The sequence below is a fragment of the Bactrocera neohumeralis genome, chromosome 5, assembly GCF_024586455.1.
Source record: "Bactrocera neohumeralis isolate Rockhampton chromosome 5, APGP_CSIRO_Bneo_wtdbg2-racon-allhic-juicebox.fasta_v2, whole genome shotgun sequence".
Taxonomy (NCBI): Eukaryota; Metazoa; Arthropoda; class Insecta; order Diptera; family Tephritidae; genus Bactrocera; species Bactrocera neohumeralis.
The window spans coordinates 17,056,660-17,074,083 of record NC_065922.1 but is presented as its reverse complement, the minus strand read 5'-3'; the positions used below and the strand labels follow the sequence as shown (position 1 = coordinate 17,074,083).

Below are 17,424 nucleotides of genomic sequence, written 5' to 3'. Positions count from 1 at the left end.
TTCGACATTCGAAAAAATTGCAATAAATCGCACAGCTTTCATTTTTATCGGTTATGTGTTGTGCTCTGTAAAATTACAGAGCCAAGGTCGTCAGCAGCATAATGTAAGAGTCACAGCACGATACCTATTAGACAAACGCAACAGATGCATATGCATGAGTATGTATGTATGTGTATGTGAGAAAGGGGCAGGATTATGTGCTTTTCGATGGTATTTATGAGATTGTCTTCTGTCAACTTTTGGTTATCATTAGTTAACCTCAAATTCGAAGTAGATAACAACAATTAAAATCAATCTTAACCTATTAGAGCATATTATTTATATCAAATTCCAATTTTTCTTGTAAACTCACATCCTTTTCCGGCTGTTTTGTAAAATTACGTTCCATCAATACAGAGCGTTCTTACTTCACCTTGGAATCAATAGCGTACAAATTTATACTTGCTCTGCTTAAAAAAATATTTTTCTCACTACTTTGGCATTTTACTTCAAAACTTTAAATAAGAAAATTCAATGTGAAAAAATTAAACAAAATTAAATTATTAAACTTCCGCTTCCTGAAATTCTTGAACAACGCATATTTTCAATCTATTACCACGAACAATTTTTTGATTGGATTGTCACTTTTGACAGTTTGTTTTGTTGTAATTTTCGCGCAGAAGCAGAAAAGAGATAGGAAATTTCTGGCAAATCGGAAATTTTATAAAAGACACGCGAGCTGAAAGTTAAACGTCAGTTTAAAACAGAAAATACAAGAATAAAGATATAATAAAGCGAAAGGCACTTAGCCAATTTTACAAGTGATTTTTCAAGCGATAAAGAAAATCAGTGATATTTATTATTTCAAATATTTAATTAATTAAAACAAATTTGCAAAAATGGTACGACGTGGACGTTCAGCTAGCCCACCACCAGCCACCAGAAGGTAAGTCTAAATGGAAAAATTATTCTTTTGTTCAGAAATTGTGGAGCTGTGACAATAACAACCGCATGGGTGCAAAGTGCAAAATCATGCGTCAAAGTGATTATCATTGCAACGTAAATAAATGTATATAAAAACTGCACGGAAAAGTACTTATGAAGATTTATATTTATATACCATAAATAAGATGTTTGTCAAAATTCACATTACACGACACTACGTTGTTGCGTAACAGCTCGACAATTTTCTCGAACAATTAATGCGCCTGACAAACGTCAAAATGTTATGCGTATGTTGAAAAACTGGACATAATAACAACAAATTTTCTATTCTTTATAAAAGGAGTGTGCCCACACATCATGCACCTGCTCCAACACCAAATGTGCCGGCACGCACAGCTCCGGCAGCACCCCCAGCACCAGTACAAGCAGCACCCAGTGCTGTTGGCGCACCACAGCAGCCATCAATGTTCCAACAAATGGCAGCTACCGCTGGCGGTGTAGCTGTTGGTTCAGCAGTGGTAAGTTAATCGGAAATAAAATTGCAATTCAATTCTAAACACCTCCGCAAATAATTATATTAAACAAAATTCTATATTGAAAACTATTTTACAGGGTCACACTCTTGGCGCCGGTATTACTAGCTTGTTCAGCGGTTCTGGTGATAAGGAGGCTGCCGCTCCCGCTGCTGCAGCAGCTCCACCAGCTCAACAGCAATATTATGGCAATGCTGCTCAGCCCAACGAACCTCAAGGTGCATGCGCTTGGGAAATTAAACAGTTCCTGCAGTGCGCCCAAGGCCAATCTGACTTAACACTCTGCGAGGGCTTCAATGAGGCGCTACGACAGTGCAAGGTTCAACATCACTTGCAATAAATTGTGGGCATTACATCAACAAACTTCAATTATTTAAATATTCAACCCGTTATATAATGCTTGCTATAATACAATATTAATCTATGAAGTAATTGTGAACATAAAAAATTTAGTTTAGATTTTTAAAGTTCCATGATTGATTGATTTTTCTGTGTTGTGAAAGAAAGGAGAAATTGAATGTTTCGGATGATAGGCGAAAGTCAATAGATCGAATAACAAGCGCATTTTGTTAAATATTTCTAGAAAAATCTACGCAGAAAATATGTGCAAACAGATAACGTGGAAGCGTTAATTGGCAAATGACCAAAAACACATCAGATCACACCACTAAACACAAAACAAAAAAAAAAACAACAATTAGCAACTCACGTGCTGCAAGCACACGCCGAGTCATCAAAACAAAATAGCAAATGCAGTTGTTGTTCGCTATTGACACTGCAACACAGAGCAGGGAAGAAAGCAAGGACCGAAATAATTTCCACATAATTGTGAATACTAGATTTATTTTTAGTTACTAAGTTTATTTCGTGTAATTATGAAATTGATGAAGGCTCATGTTAAAGAATGGTAGAATTGTAGTCAAATTTGTGCCAAATATTTAGCGCTCCAATCGCAATTGAAATTTTCTTGCAAATACGCTAAATTCTAATAAAAACTGTTCGGCACCATTAAAAACGCATTTCTTTTATTATTTTCATGCGATATTGTTGACATAAAAACATGTTTGTTTTTCTTCTAAAGCGCTCTATTGAAGTAGATTCATTCACTAGTTTGTTAGTAAATATTTCACCAATGTTTTCAAGATTTGCACCAGACTTTATTCGGCAATAACATGTTTATCATTTTCGTTGGTGATTCATGTTTGTTTATATAGTTTATGTACTTATAGTGGACAATGATAATACATAAATTTTTGGGCATTGACTTTGTTTACTGGGAACTTGTGAAATAATTACCACTTAGTTTGCTTTCTATAAATAACTGACTTGTAAAAGAGCTTTAAGAAATTGATGAACATTTCTTTATTATGGACTATAAAATTCAAAGGACATGCAGATACCTGTATATCCTCGTCTATATTTGATATAGTAGAGACGTATAGTCTAATATTCTACTAATAGCTTTGATGTTGCAACTACCTTTGGCCAAATAAAGGAAGACCCTCCTTAAAAGCGTTTTACTCTTCAATCGCTGAAATGCGGTTCAGTAACGCACAAAGCTTTTTTTTCGATATCGGCGGTTTCAAATGAGCAGCTGCTTGGTTGGAAAAAAGACGTGTTTAAAACTCCGAGAGAAGATGGTAAAAACTGAGAGGTTAATTCGCATATATACAGATAAACGGACATGACTTTATCAACCTTTCTCCCGGCAGTCGTAACCAAATAATAAACATTATTAAAATGAAATGCATTGTGTAAAATTGTACCATCTCAATTTATATATTTCGTTGTGTAATGTTTTGTATAAGCAAACATGTTTAAATTATACCATATGGGCATTCGTTAAATTCGCGTAAAAATACTGTCCAAATTATGTGCCAATAAAATCTTCAAGACTTGTGTTCAAATTCACTATAAATCCAGCATAGCCATCTTGTGCAAACGTTCGGCGCGATCTTGCTCTGCTTCGACTTTTTCGATAACATTGAAGGCGCGTGCCATAACCGCTTCTATATCATTGGCATCGCCTTCGGCAGCCGACGTATGCTTACGTTTTCGACTTATGCTGACACTGTTTACGCCATCGCCACCACCATCATCGGTACGACTAACCAACTTCTCAGCAGCACCGCCAACAGCGCCCTCTAAATCGCTATCGATTTCATCTAATTTAGATATGAAAGAGGCATCGTACGAGCCGATTTGTTTTGCCAATTCAAACTGATAAATGCTGGCATCCAAATCGCGTGATAACTCCGTTGTGTCCGCGTTGGGCGTTTGTTTTTTCAACGAATAAAAGTTTTGCTCCGCTTTGCGTGAAACAGCTTCGGCTTGCTTTATAATTTCGTCCAACATTTCGCTGTTCATCACACCCGGCTCATCGACGGACTCCCTATCTTGTGAGCTGGTATCTTCAGCTTCAACCATTGTATAATCCATTTTCACTGCTTCAACAGCTTGGTTATTCAACCACCACGGCATAAGTTGATAATCTTCTAGCGCTTGTTGTTGATAAACAATCTCGTTGGGCAATTTGTACGAGTCCGCATCTGGATTTGCAATGTAATCCTTAAGCACAGCGTTAATCAGTGTGTAGGCAATTGCTTTTATAATAGATAAATAGTTAATTAGCTGAAAGCGTGTTGGTATAGCGACGTCCTCTAAGTCAGCGCGATTCAGCTGCTCAATTAGTGCTTTGATGGCTTGGTAGCTAGCCAAAGTGGCAGCTTCTTCATCGTGCGGTATACATGCGCTCGCATAGTTTAACAGCCATAGCTCCCAATCTTCGACGTCCTTGAAGTTGGGTGCGTCTGCGACGGGCGCCAGCAATAAACGCTGTAGAAACTTTGAAATCTGTTGTTGACGCTGCGGAGACTTCCAGTCTTTGGGAAAATATTCCAAGCCAAGCGGTATATCCACATTTAGTTTGGGCACAAATTTACGCAACTCTTCGGGAAACTCGGGCGTGTCACTGAAATCAACTGTGGTCATATGTATCACACGTTGCACAGCCTCATTATACAAATCCACCAAATATTGCGGCGTGCTACAGATTTTCGCGAATGAGGGATTTTGTTCGGAGGAGAATTGCCAACGTTGCCACATTTCCTCGCCCAAGCACGATTCCAGCCAACTCTGCAGCCTTTGCATCTGCAAAACATCGGCTTCTTTGTTGGATAATCGATTTTCACGCGTCACAAAACGCAGAGCGCGCCCCATAAGATGGACGAAAGAGAATTCATTTTTGGACTGCAAGCAACCAAAGAATTTGTACGCCGACACTTGACCTGCGCTCACTAAACTCTCCATTTCCAGCATATCACTAAGCTCCAATTCATCAGTGTACTGTCCATCGTAGATAATAAAAGCCACCGGCACAGCCTTATGCAGTCGGCTTAGTTTGAGCAAATGGTGTATGCGTTTGCGCGTACTCTGTATGTTGTCACAGCCCATGAGGCAGATAATCGCATCCATGTTGTCACATTCGTTGCTCACGATTTGGCCGCTCTCGTTTAGCGCCGGTATACCGCTCACTTTTCTCACACACAGCGCCACATCACGCTCCACACCGCAAATGTATGGAGTCGTCTGTTCAGCGTCTTTTTCCACCACTTGTACCTCTTCCGTGGCGCTGTTGTTGCGTCGCAAATGCTTCTGCAGCCATTTGTTGCATAAACTCTCGAAGCCCGGCAATTCATCTCTGTCATTGGGCAGCGTTAGCAACAGTTTAAAATACTTATTTTGTTGCATATGTCCGCCTTTCACCACTACACTCTGCTTGTGCGTCAAATGTGCACGTACCACCTCGAATATGTCAACGGTGGCATGAGGTCGCGATAAGGTTTCGGGATGTTGCCAGAGCAATAGCTCGAAATTGCATGGCTCTCCGTGACGATAGCGTTTGATCATTCGTAAATTCTCCGCCTCTTTTGGATGCATCAACTTGGCGGTTTGCTCGGCACGCGTGTCCATTGTCACCCATATGGGTGTGGACTCCATGAGCGCGCGCTGTTTTTGTTTTTTTCGTGTGTAGCGCAGCCAACGTTCAAAGTAACGACTCAGCATGAGCTGATCATGGCACATCATGGCATATTCTTCATTGGCCAACTCCTCCAGCTGCATGGCTATGCACTGTTCAAGCAACGTTTCAGCTATACTCTGACAATCACATTCAAACTTTTGATATTTTTGGAGTTCAGTTTGTGCAATAGTTTCCACTTGCGCTGCGATGATGCTCTCCACTTCAGCGGCACAAACCCGCTCGGCACGTTGTTCCAACTGCCTTAAGCTCTCCAGCCGCTTTTGCTCCAATGCTTCGCGCTGTCGTTTAGCTGCTTCAGCGGCCTTCTCCTCATTGCGCCGCTTTTCCAACTCTGCTTTGGCTTTAGCAGCTGCTGCTTTAGCTTCGGCTTCAGCTAACTGCTTGGCTGTCTGCCTATCGGGCGACTGTGGCGCTATCACAAATGGTTTCGGGGGAGCGTCATGGAACGTATTGGGCTGCGGCGCACCTGAAAAACCTGCGAAACCCGGCTTTGTGTTGAAATGCTGGAAAACGGTGTCATTTTGCATGGGTTCTGGTTTTGGTGGCTGCGCTTGCTGGAAGATGCTTGTCGTCGCTTTTGCTGCGTTACTAAATATGTTATCGGCATTCGTGTTCTTGTTGGCAGTATCGAATATAAAACCGCCAGTAGAGGCCGACGCTGTCGGAGCAGTTGTCGCGTTACCACCAAATATAGAATTGCTAATGCCAGCGGCGAACGAGCTGGACGGTTTAATAGTAGCGGCAGGTATTTTGAAGAGTGAGCCGCTGGCATCGTTTGCTGGCGGGCCGAATATGCTAACACTACTACTACTACCGCTTGCGCTTTGTGGTGCTTCAAATTTGAAACTTGTCAAGGCTGATGATTGTGCTTTTGGCTTAGGTTCTGCAAACTGACTACCGCCAAAAATAGAGGGCTCGGCTGGTTTTTGTGGTAGTTGTGGAGTCTTAAATTTCGGTGGCAATTTGGGTGAAATGGACGACGCGAGTTGTGGCATTTTAAAGAGACTTGACTCCGCAGTAACAGAAAGCGGTTGTATGAGGGCAGGAGAGTCGGGACGTTTCGTTGTTTTTAATGTTTCCTGTTGTTGTTGCTGCTGCTGTAATTGCTGTCGCTGCTGCTGTTGCTGTATTTCTAATTCACGTTCCTTTCTGCGTGCTTCTGCCGCCTCTCCACGCAACTGATCTTCCGCCGTCCAGGCAATTGATTTAAGATTACCATTGTCATCGAAACTGTTATGTGGTGTATGACTTTCGAATATATGCACAGGTTCAAGCGTATGTCCACAAACGCACTCACCAACGCTAACCGTACGCTTCGACTCGACCAGCTACAGGAAGAAAAAAAAGTAATGTTTTCATATAATTTTAAACACAACTCAAACTCACATTCAATGCACGTTCCATGGAGTACTCCACATCTGGTCGCTTTAGGCGATCCAATACCACACGCTGACCATCGCATTTTAAGCCGTGATAAGCGAAGTATTGTGCCGCCGCTTCTTCGTCTTCAAACCCAAGTATACGCGTAAGATATGTTAGCGGTAGGAGAATAGCATTTTTTCGCCAGTTATGCGATTTATTAATGGCCTCCATAGCACGCCAACGCAATTTATTGAAGTAGCCAAGCAGAATGCATGCGCTCAAATATGACGTTTCCACTTCGCGTATCATACTGAAGAAGCGTACGTAGTTGTTGTTTTGTAGTGCATTGTAAAAAGCAATTGCACGCTTAATTTCACTTGAATGTTGTATATGTGTGGGCAGTTGCTTCAACTCCCATAGAAAATTGGAGTCACCTAAATTCAGCAAGACTATGTAGCTACGAAATTCGGCCTCACATGGGCAATGTACACCCTTAATACGCAAGTCATGATACATATATTTAAGGGATTGCAAACATTTTGTCAAATTTTCAGCATTGATTTTTTTATCGAACACCGACGGCTCTTCGGCCACTAGACGCGCGGCACAGTGTATATGAAAGCGCGCACATTGTTCAACCAATTCGACCGTACCTAATGAACAAAGTTCCTGTTGTGTGATATCTTTGCGTATGGAACGGGTGCGATCCCATACAAAGTGAAACCAGTCGGCGATTGAAGTTTGTGGATCCTCACAGAGGTCCAAAATGCGGTGCATCAGGTACAACATGGTCATTTGTAGAACGCTTTCAGGTCGTAATTCATGTGCCAGTGGCACTTCTTGATCAGCGCTACTGCGCGAATACTCTTTGATGGCACGTCGATGTGATATTGAGGATGTGCTGTCCTCATCTTCTGCACACATTTCAAATGTGGAAACTTGTCTTTGGAATTCGCGCATTAAACGCTCTTTTTCGGGACACATGTCAGGACAAATGCCTAAAAAACATATAATATAAATACAAATAACTTCTACAATGCACATACTTTAATTTACCTTTGGTTCTTTCAACCTTTTTGATATCTGTTTGGCGTGGTCTTATCAAACGCATCAATTTGTCACGCGCATCCAAAACACGATATTTTTCTTCGTCGGTGTAAGCAGGCCTTCGTAAGATGGCCTCATATTCTTGTCTCAAAGAATTGTCGATTTTTGGTAATTCCGTTGCCGTAGCAGACTTTGTGGATTTTACACCCGCATTTGCAAATTGCGCAGGTGGTTTTTGTGTACGAGGTGGCATTGACTTCATCGGTGGTAACATTGCCGCAGCTGGCGGTCTGTATGTTGGTACACTCTGACGCAAGCCCATTGCATCCAATTCAGCTTGTACTTCGGGATTAACCCATTCTTCTGTATTTTGTACATGTGCTACCTCACGGGTTGCAAATTCTATTTGAAATTCTTGTCCATTGAAATCCCCAGCCTGATCCAATGCGCGCTCGGCTTGTGCTTCCGTCTCATATTCCACCGTACAACTTTGGCGACTTGGGCGTAATATAAAACGTGTGATTTTTCCAAATTTACTAAAGTGATTTTTGGCTACCAATTTGTCCAAAAATAGATCAGGTATTTTCTCACATCTATTGATACAGAGGTTTAGTAAATTTTCACCACTACCGGTTTTAGAGTATACTCACGATATGGCTTTGTAATTGATGCCGTCATCCCAACCGGTTCCCTCGTCACCCAACATGACGTTGTCCAAATTTATGTTTTAATTCGTCCAAAATACTTGTTACAAACAATAATTTTAATAGAATAAGTCAAAAAAAAACTTGTAAAATATGAAAATGTATAATTTTCAGAGATTATAGAAGCCGCGATCGCGCAAAATTTGTATGTCAATGACAGCTGTTTGAATATTACAGAGTTTTGTGGGAAATTAATGTGGGGTTACACTATTCAATTTAGTATTTACCGCGGTCAAGTATTTAACATATATTTGTTTGTCAATATACATAAGTATATTAATATAACAAAAACGTAAGCCAAAAACAATATATAACATACTTACAAGTAAATTATTTCAAATATTTATTATAAAATAATTTGGTCGTCCAATGTTTTTCTATAAATTTTTATAACCTTCTTCCTTCTGTGTCATCAATTATTTTAAATAAATGTGAGTTGGCAACTTTGTCGAAGCTTAAAAAACAATTGAAATCGTTTGCTGGTTGTACATTTTCATTCAATATTTATTGTAATATTTTGAAGCGAAATTTTATTTATTAAATGAATAATAATGGAGATTGTCGCTATCGAGAAACAGAATGAGTCGGACAGACATAAAACAAAGAAAAAAACACATAAGAAACAGTCAAAACCGCCAGTAGCTGAAGCCGCAGGTGATCATGCCGGTGGACAAAAAAGTCACAGGAAGCGTAAAAGACATCATTTCAATGCAATACGCGCACAAATGGAGTTTTACTTTGGCGATGCAAATCTTTCCAAGGATCGATATCTTAAACAGCTTATGGACAAAGATCCATGTTAGTGTTCGCTATATGTAAATATTATTATATGCCTATTTAACTTCTTACCTTTTGGTTTGATCACACAGATGTACCTTTGGATATTTTTCTAAGTTTCAACAAAATGAAAGCGCTTACCTCTTCAGTGGAGGAAATCAAAAAGTCCTTAACAAACTCAGAACTACTTGAGTTGGATGAAACTAATTCAAGAGTTAGACGCAAGACAGCTTTACCGGTAGAACGTAATGTCGACGACAAGACACTTTATGTTGAAGCATTACCAGCTGCAGCTGATCACGATTGGGTGCGTCAAGCGTTTGAACGATTTGGTGCAGTCGTTTATGTCTCACTACCAAAATATGCTAAATCACGGAAAATCAAGGAATTTGGTTTCGTCGAATTCGAGCAGGCGAGTAGTGTGGACAAAGCGATTAAGGCTTTCAGCGAATTCAACGGTGTATTAAGGATGCAAGAAACTGATCCTGCCGAATTGCAAAGTGTGAAATCATTCATCAGAGAGCAAAATGAAGAAGATATAGAAGCGAATAATGTATCCGACACCGAACATAAAAAGATTAAGAAATTGAAAAGGGTTGCCGATGAAACGTCGGAAGAAGAAGGCCCTGAATCGAAGAAAGTAAAAACAGAAAACGATGAAAACTCCACCGCAAACGAAACTGGGGAGACTTCAAATGATACCGAAGATCAAGCAGATGACGATGGAGATGCCAAGAAGAAGAAACGCCGCAAGAAGAAGAAAAAGGCAAAAACTTTAGAAAAACGTCGTAAAGATACAGATTTGAATACAGATGCATCTTTCTATGAGCTCAAAGTTTTGCCGAAATGTGATTGGAAACGTTTACGTAATAAATACCTCAACTTGCAACGCGAAAAGATAGCTGAATTGAAACGCAAAGCATGGAAGGAAAAACAGCAACAACGTGCTAGTGAGGGCGTTTCCGCCGAAACGTCGGATGCCTCAGCACCCACGCCAGCTAAGAAACCAAAGCCCAACGAACGAAAGTTGCGCAAAATGAATATGAACTTTTATGGCGCAGGTGAGGAGGATGCCAAACCACAACCCAAAGAGTTGAAGCACAATCCAGCTTTAGAACGAGCACCGCTCTTTAGCTATTCCGAAGGATTAATAGTGGAAGTAGGTTTCTTAAATCCTTGTGTCAACATAAAGGAATTTAAGGCTGATATGCGTCAATATGAAACTGTAAAGTACGTTGACGTTAAGGAGGGCGCCATGCATGCACATCTACGTTTGGACACAGCGGATGCGGCAACTGATTTCGTGCGCCAAGTGACTTGTGCGGAGTATAACTGCAAAGTGCTAAACGGCGAAGCTGAGTTGGAATATTGGAAAAAGATTGAGGCGGATCGAGAAATGAAATTGAATAAACAAGTAAAAGTACCACAGAAGAGAGGTAGAGAGAAAGTTAAGAAATTAATAACAAAACATATACGTTTTGGAGAAGAGGATGAATAATTAACACAGTCAATGTGTTTTAGTAAAATAAAAATTTTATTTGAATAAAATATCTAAGTAAATAACCATATATGCTTACATTACTAAATATTACAGTCTGTTTGAAATTACAATGGTCTTTTTTAAACCTTACAACTTTTACTATATATATAATGAACCATCAGCCGGCCCTAAATAATGTAGCGATATGAGAATAACGTCTATAATAGTCCAAACACCTAAACCACCAAAACTGAATAGTTTTCCGATACCTTCTTGCCAGTGACCAAGATAAAAGCGGTCGGCACCAAAGCCTCCTAACGTAATGCTAATTATAAGTGCGGTACTCCAACGATAACCCTGAGTCCAATTACACTTAATATTACGGGTAAACGAACGATTGCCAAGACAAAACACATCCGAATGAACTGTGCAATTGGTGCGATAAAAGTAACCATTCACTGAATTACAATTTCCACGCAATGCACATGACTGTTGCCATAAGTCTGTTTGGTAGCAATAACGACAATTCATTTGTTGTACGAAGGTCCGATTGCCTTGACATTGCACATGATCCAATGCCGTACAAGTGACGTTAATGTCTCGACCATAATGGCAAGAGTAATTATAATTACAGCGTATACAAGGAAAAGGTAGTGTTGAACACTCGCTTTCAGGACCGCCTGGACATGATACATTCGTGTCATTTATACTTTTGATTGTGAGTGGTATAGCGTCATTGTTGTTGGTAACATTTTTCGATTGACCTTCCAGCTTGGTTTCGGTTTCCATGAGATTGCCACCCGCGGTTTGGCTCTGTCTTATGCCACTAAATATGAAAATCATAATCAGCGCCAAGGCAGATCGCATATTAATAACTATGCAACGTCTGTGAAGCATTTTCTTTTCAATAGAACAATAATTTTTTTAAAAGAAAATATTTTGCACTAGTTGATAAACAAACGATAAACAGCTGGTGAACGAAGCAGCGGACAGAGAACTGTCATTTCAACTATAATTGTACAGAGGACTTCGTGAATATCATTTGCAACAATATTTTTTTTAACGAAATTTATAATTTTGTTAAGCAAGATTTGTTAACAAAATACAAGTCCAAATTGCAAAACAGAGCTTATAAAAATTCTTTGTTTCCATGCCATTTAGATGGTATTTCGATGCAAAAATTTTTCCTAATTTGTTTTTTAATTTCATGCAATTCTTTGCAACATTACCAGTCAGCTGTCAACACCGGCAAGTTCAATGCTAAAAACAGCTGACATTTTTATTTTATGTAAACAAAGGATCGAATTTTCTACTTTGGTAAAATTTAACAAAAATATACAATAGAATGGTCAAAGTTGATGTTGAGTACTGGTAAATAGAAAATCACATATAAAATAATAATTGTAATTTTACCATCATATTGCTTATAGTCCGAAATGCAATTTCGAGTGGCAATGCAAAATGCTACAAAATTTCCTACTCCAACAAAAACCAGATGCGGAAGTCGTATGTTCTAAAGGACGTCAGGGGTCATTTGAAGTAAAAATAGATGACACTTTGGTACATTCCAAATTGCAGTCGTTTGCATTTCCTGATCACGAAAGTGTTTTGGAAAATGTACGACGTGCCGAAAAGGGTCAACCAATAGAAAAAGTTAAAGAGCAACCAATTGACAATTGCATGTTAATGTGATAGCAAAAATGCAATCGACACAGTGACTTGAAAACTCCTGAGTACGCTGTAATTTTCCAATCCCTTACGTTTAAAATTATAAATGAGAAAAGCTAGCATACCTTGGCATATGAAACAAATAGAAGGTATGAAATAAAAAATATAATTAACATTCTTTAAATGCCATTAATCACATAAAAATTTGTCATATTTTATAAATAAATCAATTTGTATGGAAAATCTTAACAAAATTAGCACTGCGAAGGGCAAATCGATACAAGTTGATGTGGAACATTGGTGAGCGCTAGATTACATTCTTTTAAATTTGTGGTTCACCGTACAATTTGCGTTTAGTGGCTTATGTGCAGCGCATGCGCGGCAGTGCAGATCCCTGCAGAAATATATAATGAACGAACAGCCTGATACGGATCTAGTATGCCGAGCAGGTCGACGTGGTTCTTTTGAAGTGGTCATAAACGGCATGTTGGTACATTCAAAATTGCAGACACAGGCTTTCCCATCGCAGGATGATATACTGCAGAGAGTAAAAAATGTGCACGCAGGTTTGCCCCCCAATTATGTAAAAGCAGAAAACATCTGCACGCTAATGTAAAAAAAACCGCTTCCGTATATACAGACATACTTTTCATATAATTTAGTCGAAAAATGTATTTTAGTAAATGTTTTATTTTTACAATTTTTGTGATGCACATTTTGTGAATATTTCAATTAAAGAATAATACTTCTTAAAACTTTGTGTATGTATATATAAGTATAAATATTATTTATAGCATTATATACTGGCAAATTCTTGCGATTACTGGCATATTTATGTAAATTTGAAACTGTTGCATTTTTCGATTACATATTTTTGGTATTTTTCATTAAATTTACATATTTATGTATATTTGAATATGTACTTAAGTTGAAATTGTAATCACTGTTATATACTGCAATATTTACAATTTATTGCTCCGCTCCATGCTCCTCCTGCTTTTTAACCTTTACTTCTGCGCTGCAAGAAACCAGCGTATTTTCCGCTTGTGCTTGCTTAAGCGATAAATAAATACCAAAACGTATTTTTCCACTAAATTCACGCGCAATTGTGCGTAGAGGCTCATTGGTCTTCTGTCCATTATGTTGATCAATACAAATCATTTGGCAACGCGTACAAAAACCTTCCACTTTGAAATCAACACCACCAACGCTGATTTCCTCAAAGGAATTTTCTTCGAAGGGGCTGGCAGTTTCCAATATTAAATTACCACGAAAACGATCAACCGTATAATCAAGCGGTTCTTTCTCCGTTTCCACCTTATTTGCTAACCAACGTACCGAAGCGCGATTTACCAGCAAAAATTGCGCTTGATTTGCCAGGCTAATATCTTTCGAAACACCATCTTGTGTACGGCGTTCGGCATTTTGACGCACTAAACGCAAACCATTCGTTTCTAAGCAGTCAGATAACCATTTACCCACTTCCTCACCACAATCTAGGCCTTCTACTAAATCATTACACACTTTACTTTGACAGAACGTTGACTCGACGCGTTTACTTTCAGCTACAGCCTTCATTTTTAACGGCAACTGCACTGCTGACATGCCGGGAAATCGTAACTCTAAAATCTCCTCCTTTAACTTCACTAAAGGTCTTATTAGACATAACCTTGTAAAATGCTTTTGTGTAATAGCCATCCCGTTGACATCGACAATCATCCAGGCGCGATCATATTTAAAGCCACTATTTGTAAGCGGCCATGCGCTTGTAATGTCGAAAGCACCACACGATTTAATCGGATAGATACAAATGCGTTTCAACTGCGGCTTCAAGCGTTGCGGCACATGACGTAGCACTTCCGGCAGTTTTACGCTTTCCATAAGACGTAGACGTTCCGCTGCCGTAGTTAGATAGCAATCGCGTATCATCGCCACTGCTTTGTCCACATCACTTACACGCGTCATATAACCGAAAGACATGCGCACAGCACCGGTCGGCAAGCCATCAACTAGATCAGTGAAATCACTACAAACATGACCCGCTTCGTATTGCTTGCGTATATCGGCATTCGATAAGTGCAAAAACCATTGACATGCCCCTGGATTACAGAAACACCCGGTGCGTATTTGTACATTATGTACCGCAGCGATGCAGCTAACTTCGGCGAAACCGACATATGTGCCATCATCGTGTAATACATTGAATGTGACGACGCCGCCTTGCAGCCTTATATCCTCATAACCGTTATGATTGTAAAACTCTATTAGCGGTGCACCGTTGGTGTGACGTAACGCGGCGAGGGAGTCATGACCGTATTTGGCTAGCGCATATACGTGTGCGCTAATACGTTCCACCGGCAGTTGCTTTGCTGTTGCAGGCACCAGCCGCTCCAGTACGCGAAAGCCCTCAAGTAACGCAGTGATGGTCAGGAAAGGTAACGTACCATCTTCGAAGCGTGTTGTAAAGTTTGGGCGTTTTTCGTGAAAATTTTGCCGCGTCATTGCTATATTCACAGTGCCGCCACCATAGTAACGCTTTTGCAGCACAGTTTGACCGCGTCTGCTCACCAATAACGCACCGACGCCCGTAGGGAAACTGTTTAGTTTGGAAATAATCATATTTTTTGTTATCGGTTTTTAAGCATTATTAGCAACATTTATCTTACCCAAACATTTTATAAAATGAAATACAACAAAAGTCAGGCTTATATTTTCGCAGATCGAGAAAATTACTGGCTACGTAGGATGCTGTGTCCAGACAAATGTAAAAATTACTCTCTGCTGCTTCTTTTACATTTGCCTTGTCGCCAACATGTGTGCCATGCTCTACTAAACCATATTTCTGAATGACTTCTATAGTATCCAGTGGCATTTTATAGCCACTAAAGTTACATTGCGCCGAATAGGCAACTAGCGAATTAGTTTTCAACTTGCTTCTACCATTAGAGCTGATTTCAGCATCGAAACCATTTTTATCAATACCATTAGTATGCTTTAGATTTTCCACTATTTCGTCTTTCGTTAGGACATACAGCCGTTTGGTGCGCACTATCTCACGCATTCCCAAAACCGATGTGTGATTTTCCTGGCAGTAGTAAAAAGCACCCGCATTGTCGGCATCTTCACCGAAATTAAAGCATTCACCAACCAGTTTTAACGCCGCGGTGGCATTAGCGGTAAATATCACCGCATATTCGGTTGCGTCTGTGTTGAAGTGCTGTAGTATACTAAAAGAAACCACTTATTAGTGCTTTTGATTGATATAAGATGACAAAAAAAAATGTACAAACCGATAGCGTGCTTGATCTATGAGATCACCTGTTACTTTACAAGTATGTGGGTTGCAAAATAAATTCTCTTTAAGCACCTGTCCCGACGCATCGATTAAGCTATTAGGATAAAGAGTAGTTCCAGCATGATCTAGATATACGTTATCTGTATGGAAAGGAGATTAATTAGTATTAAGAGATTTATTATATTTTGATGATAGATGGCAATTTTGCAACAAAAAACAAATTATTTTAATAAGTGATGATTTGAAGCTGATTTAAAATAGAAAATAACGAGTATTATAATCTGTAGCAAAAAATATAGAATAGCATAGCAAATTACTATAATCTACCATAGCAAATTTACGAGTTCTCTTATGTGTTCATGTAATTAAACAAGCGATTTTCCAACGAATTTTCATGCAATTGCTTTACAACAATAAATGCAACAACGTGTCATTATTATAAGTAATACATGTGATTTTATTATCTTTGTTTTCAAATACTTTACATTTCAAGCATTCGCAAGCGTAATGTATAGTATATGGTACATTTTTTAAATTAATTGATTCATTTCGAAAGATAAGAAACTTTGGAAGAAGTAAATAATATGTGCATAGACCCTATGTACAAGTATCTCCGCGAATTCTGCGCAACTTCTTATCATTTTGCCACTTGATAGTTGATAGGTAATTGATAAGCTATTTCGCAATAACAAATATTTTTAAATTTACAATATAAACAAATAATTTATTTTACACCACATATTAATTAAAAAACTACAATTAAACAATAGAACAACGAAAAATGCATAAATAATTTATTTTCCTTCAAAAATAACGGAGATGCATTCATATGTACGTAGGTATGTATGGTTACTTGCTTTTTATGCGCTGAAATTCACTTTCGATTGCATCTGCTTCAGCCTGTGTAAATACATTTTGAAATTTTAGCATTTTGTATATATACTGGCCCCTTGTTATAATTAATTATTACTTCGGTGCGATTAATTTTTTATTTCTATTTATTTCTGTTTTGAGCGAAACACAACCTATTGACAATTAAGTAGCAAATGCTGTCACTCTATTGATGTTTCATTCGTAGCGTACTGTTCACCATTCAGACCAAATCAACCGGTTTCAACAAATATTAAAACATAACTAAACCAAATTTAATCATTTAACACAGAGCAAGTGCTTCGTTCCCGTGTCATACTAGCTTCATTTATTTAATTGCATCTTGTTGAGAATGAGGGTATTGTGATATACAATAACAGAATGCGCTCAGAGATTATGAATTTTCAATAGAGTACTGACAAGTTAACTTTTTACCTTCCTTCCCTGATCCCTCTAGTGAAACCATCAGCTGTTAAAATGTAAACAAATCCACAGCTGAGATGGGTCTATGCATGGTATACCCTCTACCATAGTTTGCAGATTGGTTAAGACATAAGTATAATAATGTGTATTAATGGTACACATATAAGTAATATAAAATTAATAAATACCTGAAATTAATATTAATGCCGAAAATTACTTTTTAAATTTAGATATGCTAAATACAAAATTTTCACATTTGTTTAAAAACGTGTAGTTAATTAAATTCGTCGAATTTTACG

At 38.7% G+C, this 17,424-nt stretch overlaps 6 protein-coding genes across 8 annotated transcripts; 3 read left to right on the top strand and 3 right to left on the bottom strand.

The window, feature by feature from the left end:
• The first annotated feature begins 716 nt into the window (after positions 1-716).
• On the top strand, positions 717-2,472 carry LOC126760697 (coiled-coil-helix-coiled-coil-helix domain-containing protein 2). The gene is made up of 3 exons (XM_050476536.1): positions 717-925; positions 1,265-1,442; positions 1,537-2,472. The coding sequence occupies exons 1-3, from the start codon at positions 879-881 to the stop codon at positions 1,795-1,797; spliced, it is 486 nt and encodes a 161-aa protein (XP_050332493.1). The 5' UTR covers positions 717-878; the 3' UTR covers positions 1,798-2,472.
• Positions 2,473-3,207: 735 nt separating this feature from the next.
• On the bottom strand, positions 3,208-8,749 carry LOC126760674 (protein xmas). Its single transcript, XM_050476493.1, has 4 exons — positions 8,559-8,749; positions 7,918-8,501; positions 6,886-7,859; positions 3,208-6,827 (listed from the first exon to the last, which is right to left on the bottom strand). Exons 1-4 carry the CDS (start codon positions 8,612-8,614, stop codon positions 3,369-3,371), a joined length of 5,073 nt encoding a protein of 1,690 aa, XP_050332450.1. The 5' UTR covers positions 8,615-8,749; the 3' UTR covers positions 3,208-3,368.
• A 311-nt stretch (positions 8,750-9,060) lies between these two features.
• On the top strand, positions 9,061-10,952 carry LOC126760684 (la-related protein 7). The gene is made up of 2 exons (XM_050476520.1): positions 9,061-9,410; positions 9,482-10,952. Exons 1-2 carry the CDS (start codon positions 9,164-9,166, stop codon positions 10,885-10,887), a joined length of 1,653 nt encoding a protein of 550 aa, XP_050332477.1. The 5' UTR covers positions 9,061-9,163; the 3' UTR covers positions 10,888-10,952.
• Positions 10,903-11,878, bottom strand: LOC126760694 (TM2 domain-containing protein almondex). The gene has a single exon (XM_050476531.1). It carries the CDS (start codon positions 11,764-11,766, stop codon positions 11,029-11,031), a length of 738 nt encoding a protein of 245 aa, XP_050332488.1. The 5' UTR covers positions 11,767-11,878; the 3' UTR covers positions 10,903-11,028.
• A 240-nt stretch (positions 11,879-12,118) lies between these two features.
• On the top strand, positions 12,119-12,952 carry LOC126760699 (migration and invasion enhancer 1). Of its 3 annotated transcripts, XR_007667238.1 has the most exons (4): positions 12,119-12,240; positions 12,300-12,686; positions 12,796-12,837; positions 12,895-12,952. XR_007667238.1 is itself a non-coding variant. In XM_050476539.1 (2 exons), exons 1-2 carry the CDS (start codon positions 12,215-12,217, stop codon positions 12,559-12,561), a joined length of 288 nt encoding a protein of 95 aa, XP_050332496.1. In that variant the 5' UTR covers positions 12,119-12,214; the 3' UTR covers positions 12,562-12,794. The 3 variants fall into 3 exon arrangements, 1 of the variants encoding a protein (XP_050332496.1); XR_007667237.1 differs by having other exon boundaries at positions 12,796-12,951; XM_050476539.1 differs by lacking the exons at positions 12,796-12,837; positions 12,895-12,952 and having other exon boundaries at positions 12,300-12,794.
• A 255-nt stretch (positions 12,953-13,207) lies between these two features.
• On the bottom strand, positions 13,208-17,124 carry LOC126760681 (molybdenum cofactor sulfurase 3). The gene is made up of 4 exons (XM_050476518.1): positions 16,690-17,124; positions 15,828-15,972; positions 15,204-15,764; positions 13,208-15,133 (listed from the first exon to the last, which is right to left on the bottom strand). The coding sequence occupies exons 1-4, from the start codon at positions 16,760-16,762 to the stop codon at positions 13,507-13,509; spliced, it is 2,406 nt and encodes an 801-aa protein (XP_050332475.1). The 5' UTR covers positions 16,763-17,124; the 3' UTR covers positions 13,208-13,506.
• Positions 17,125-17,424: the final 300 nt, after the last annotated feature.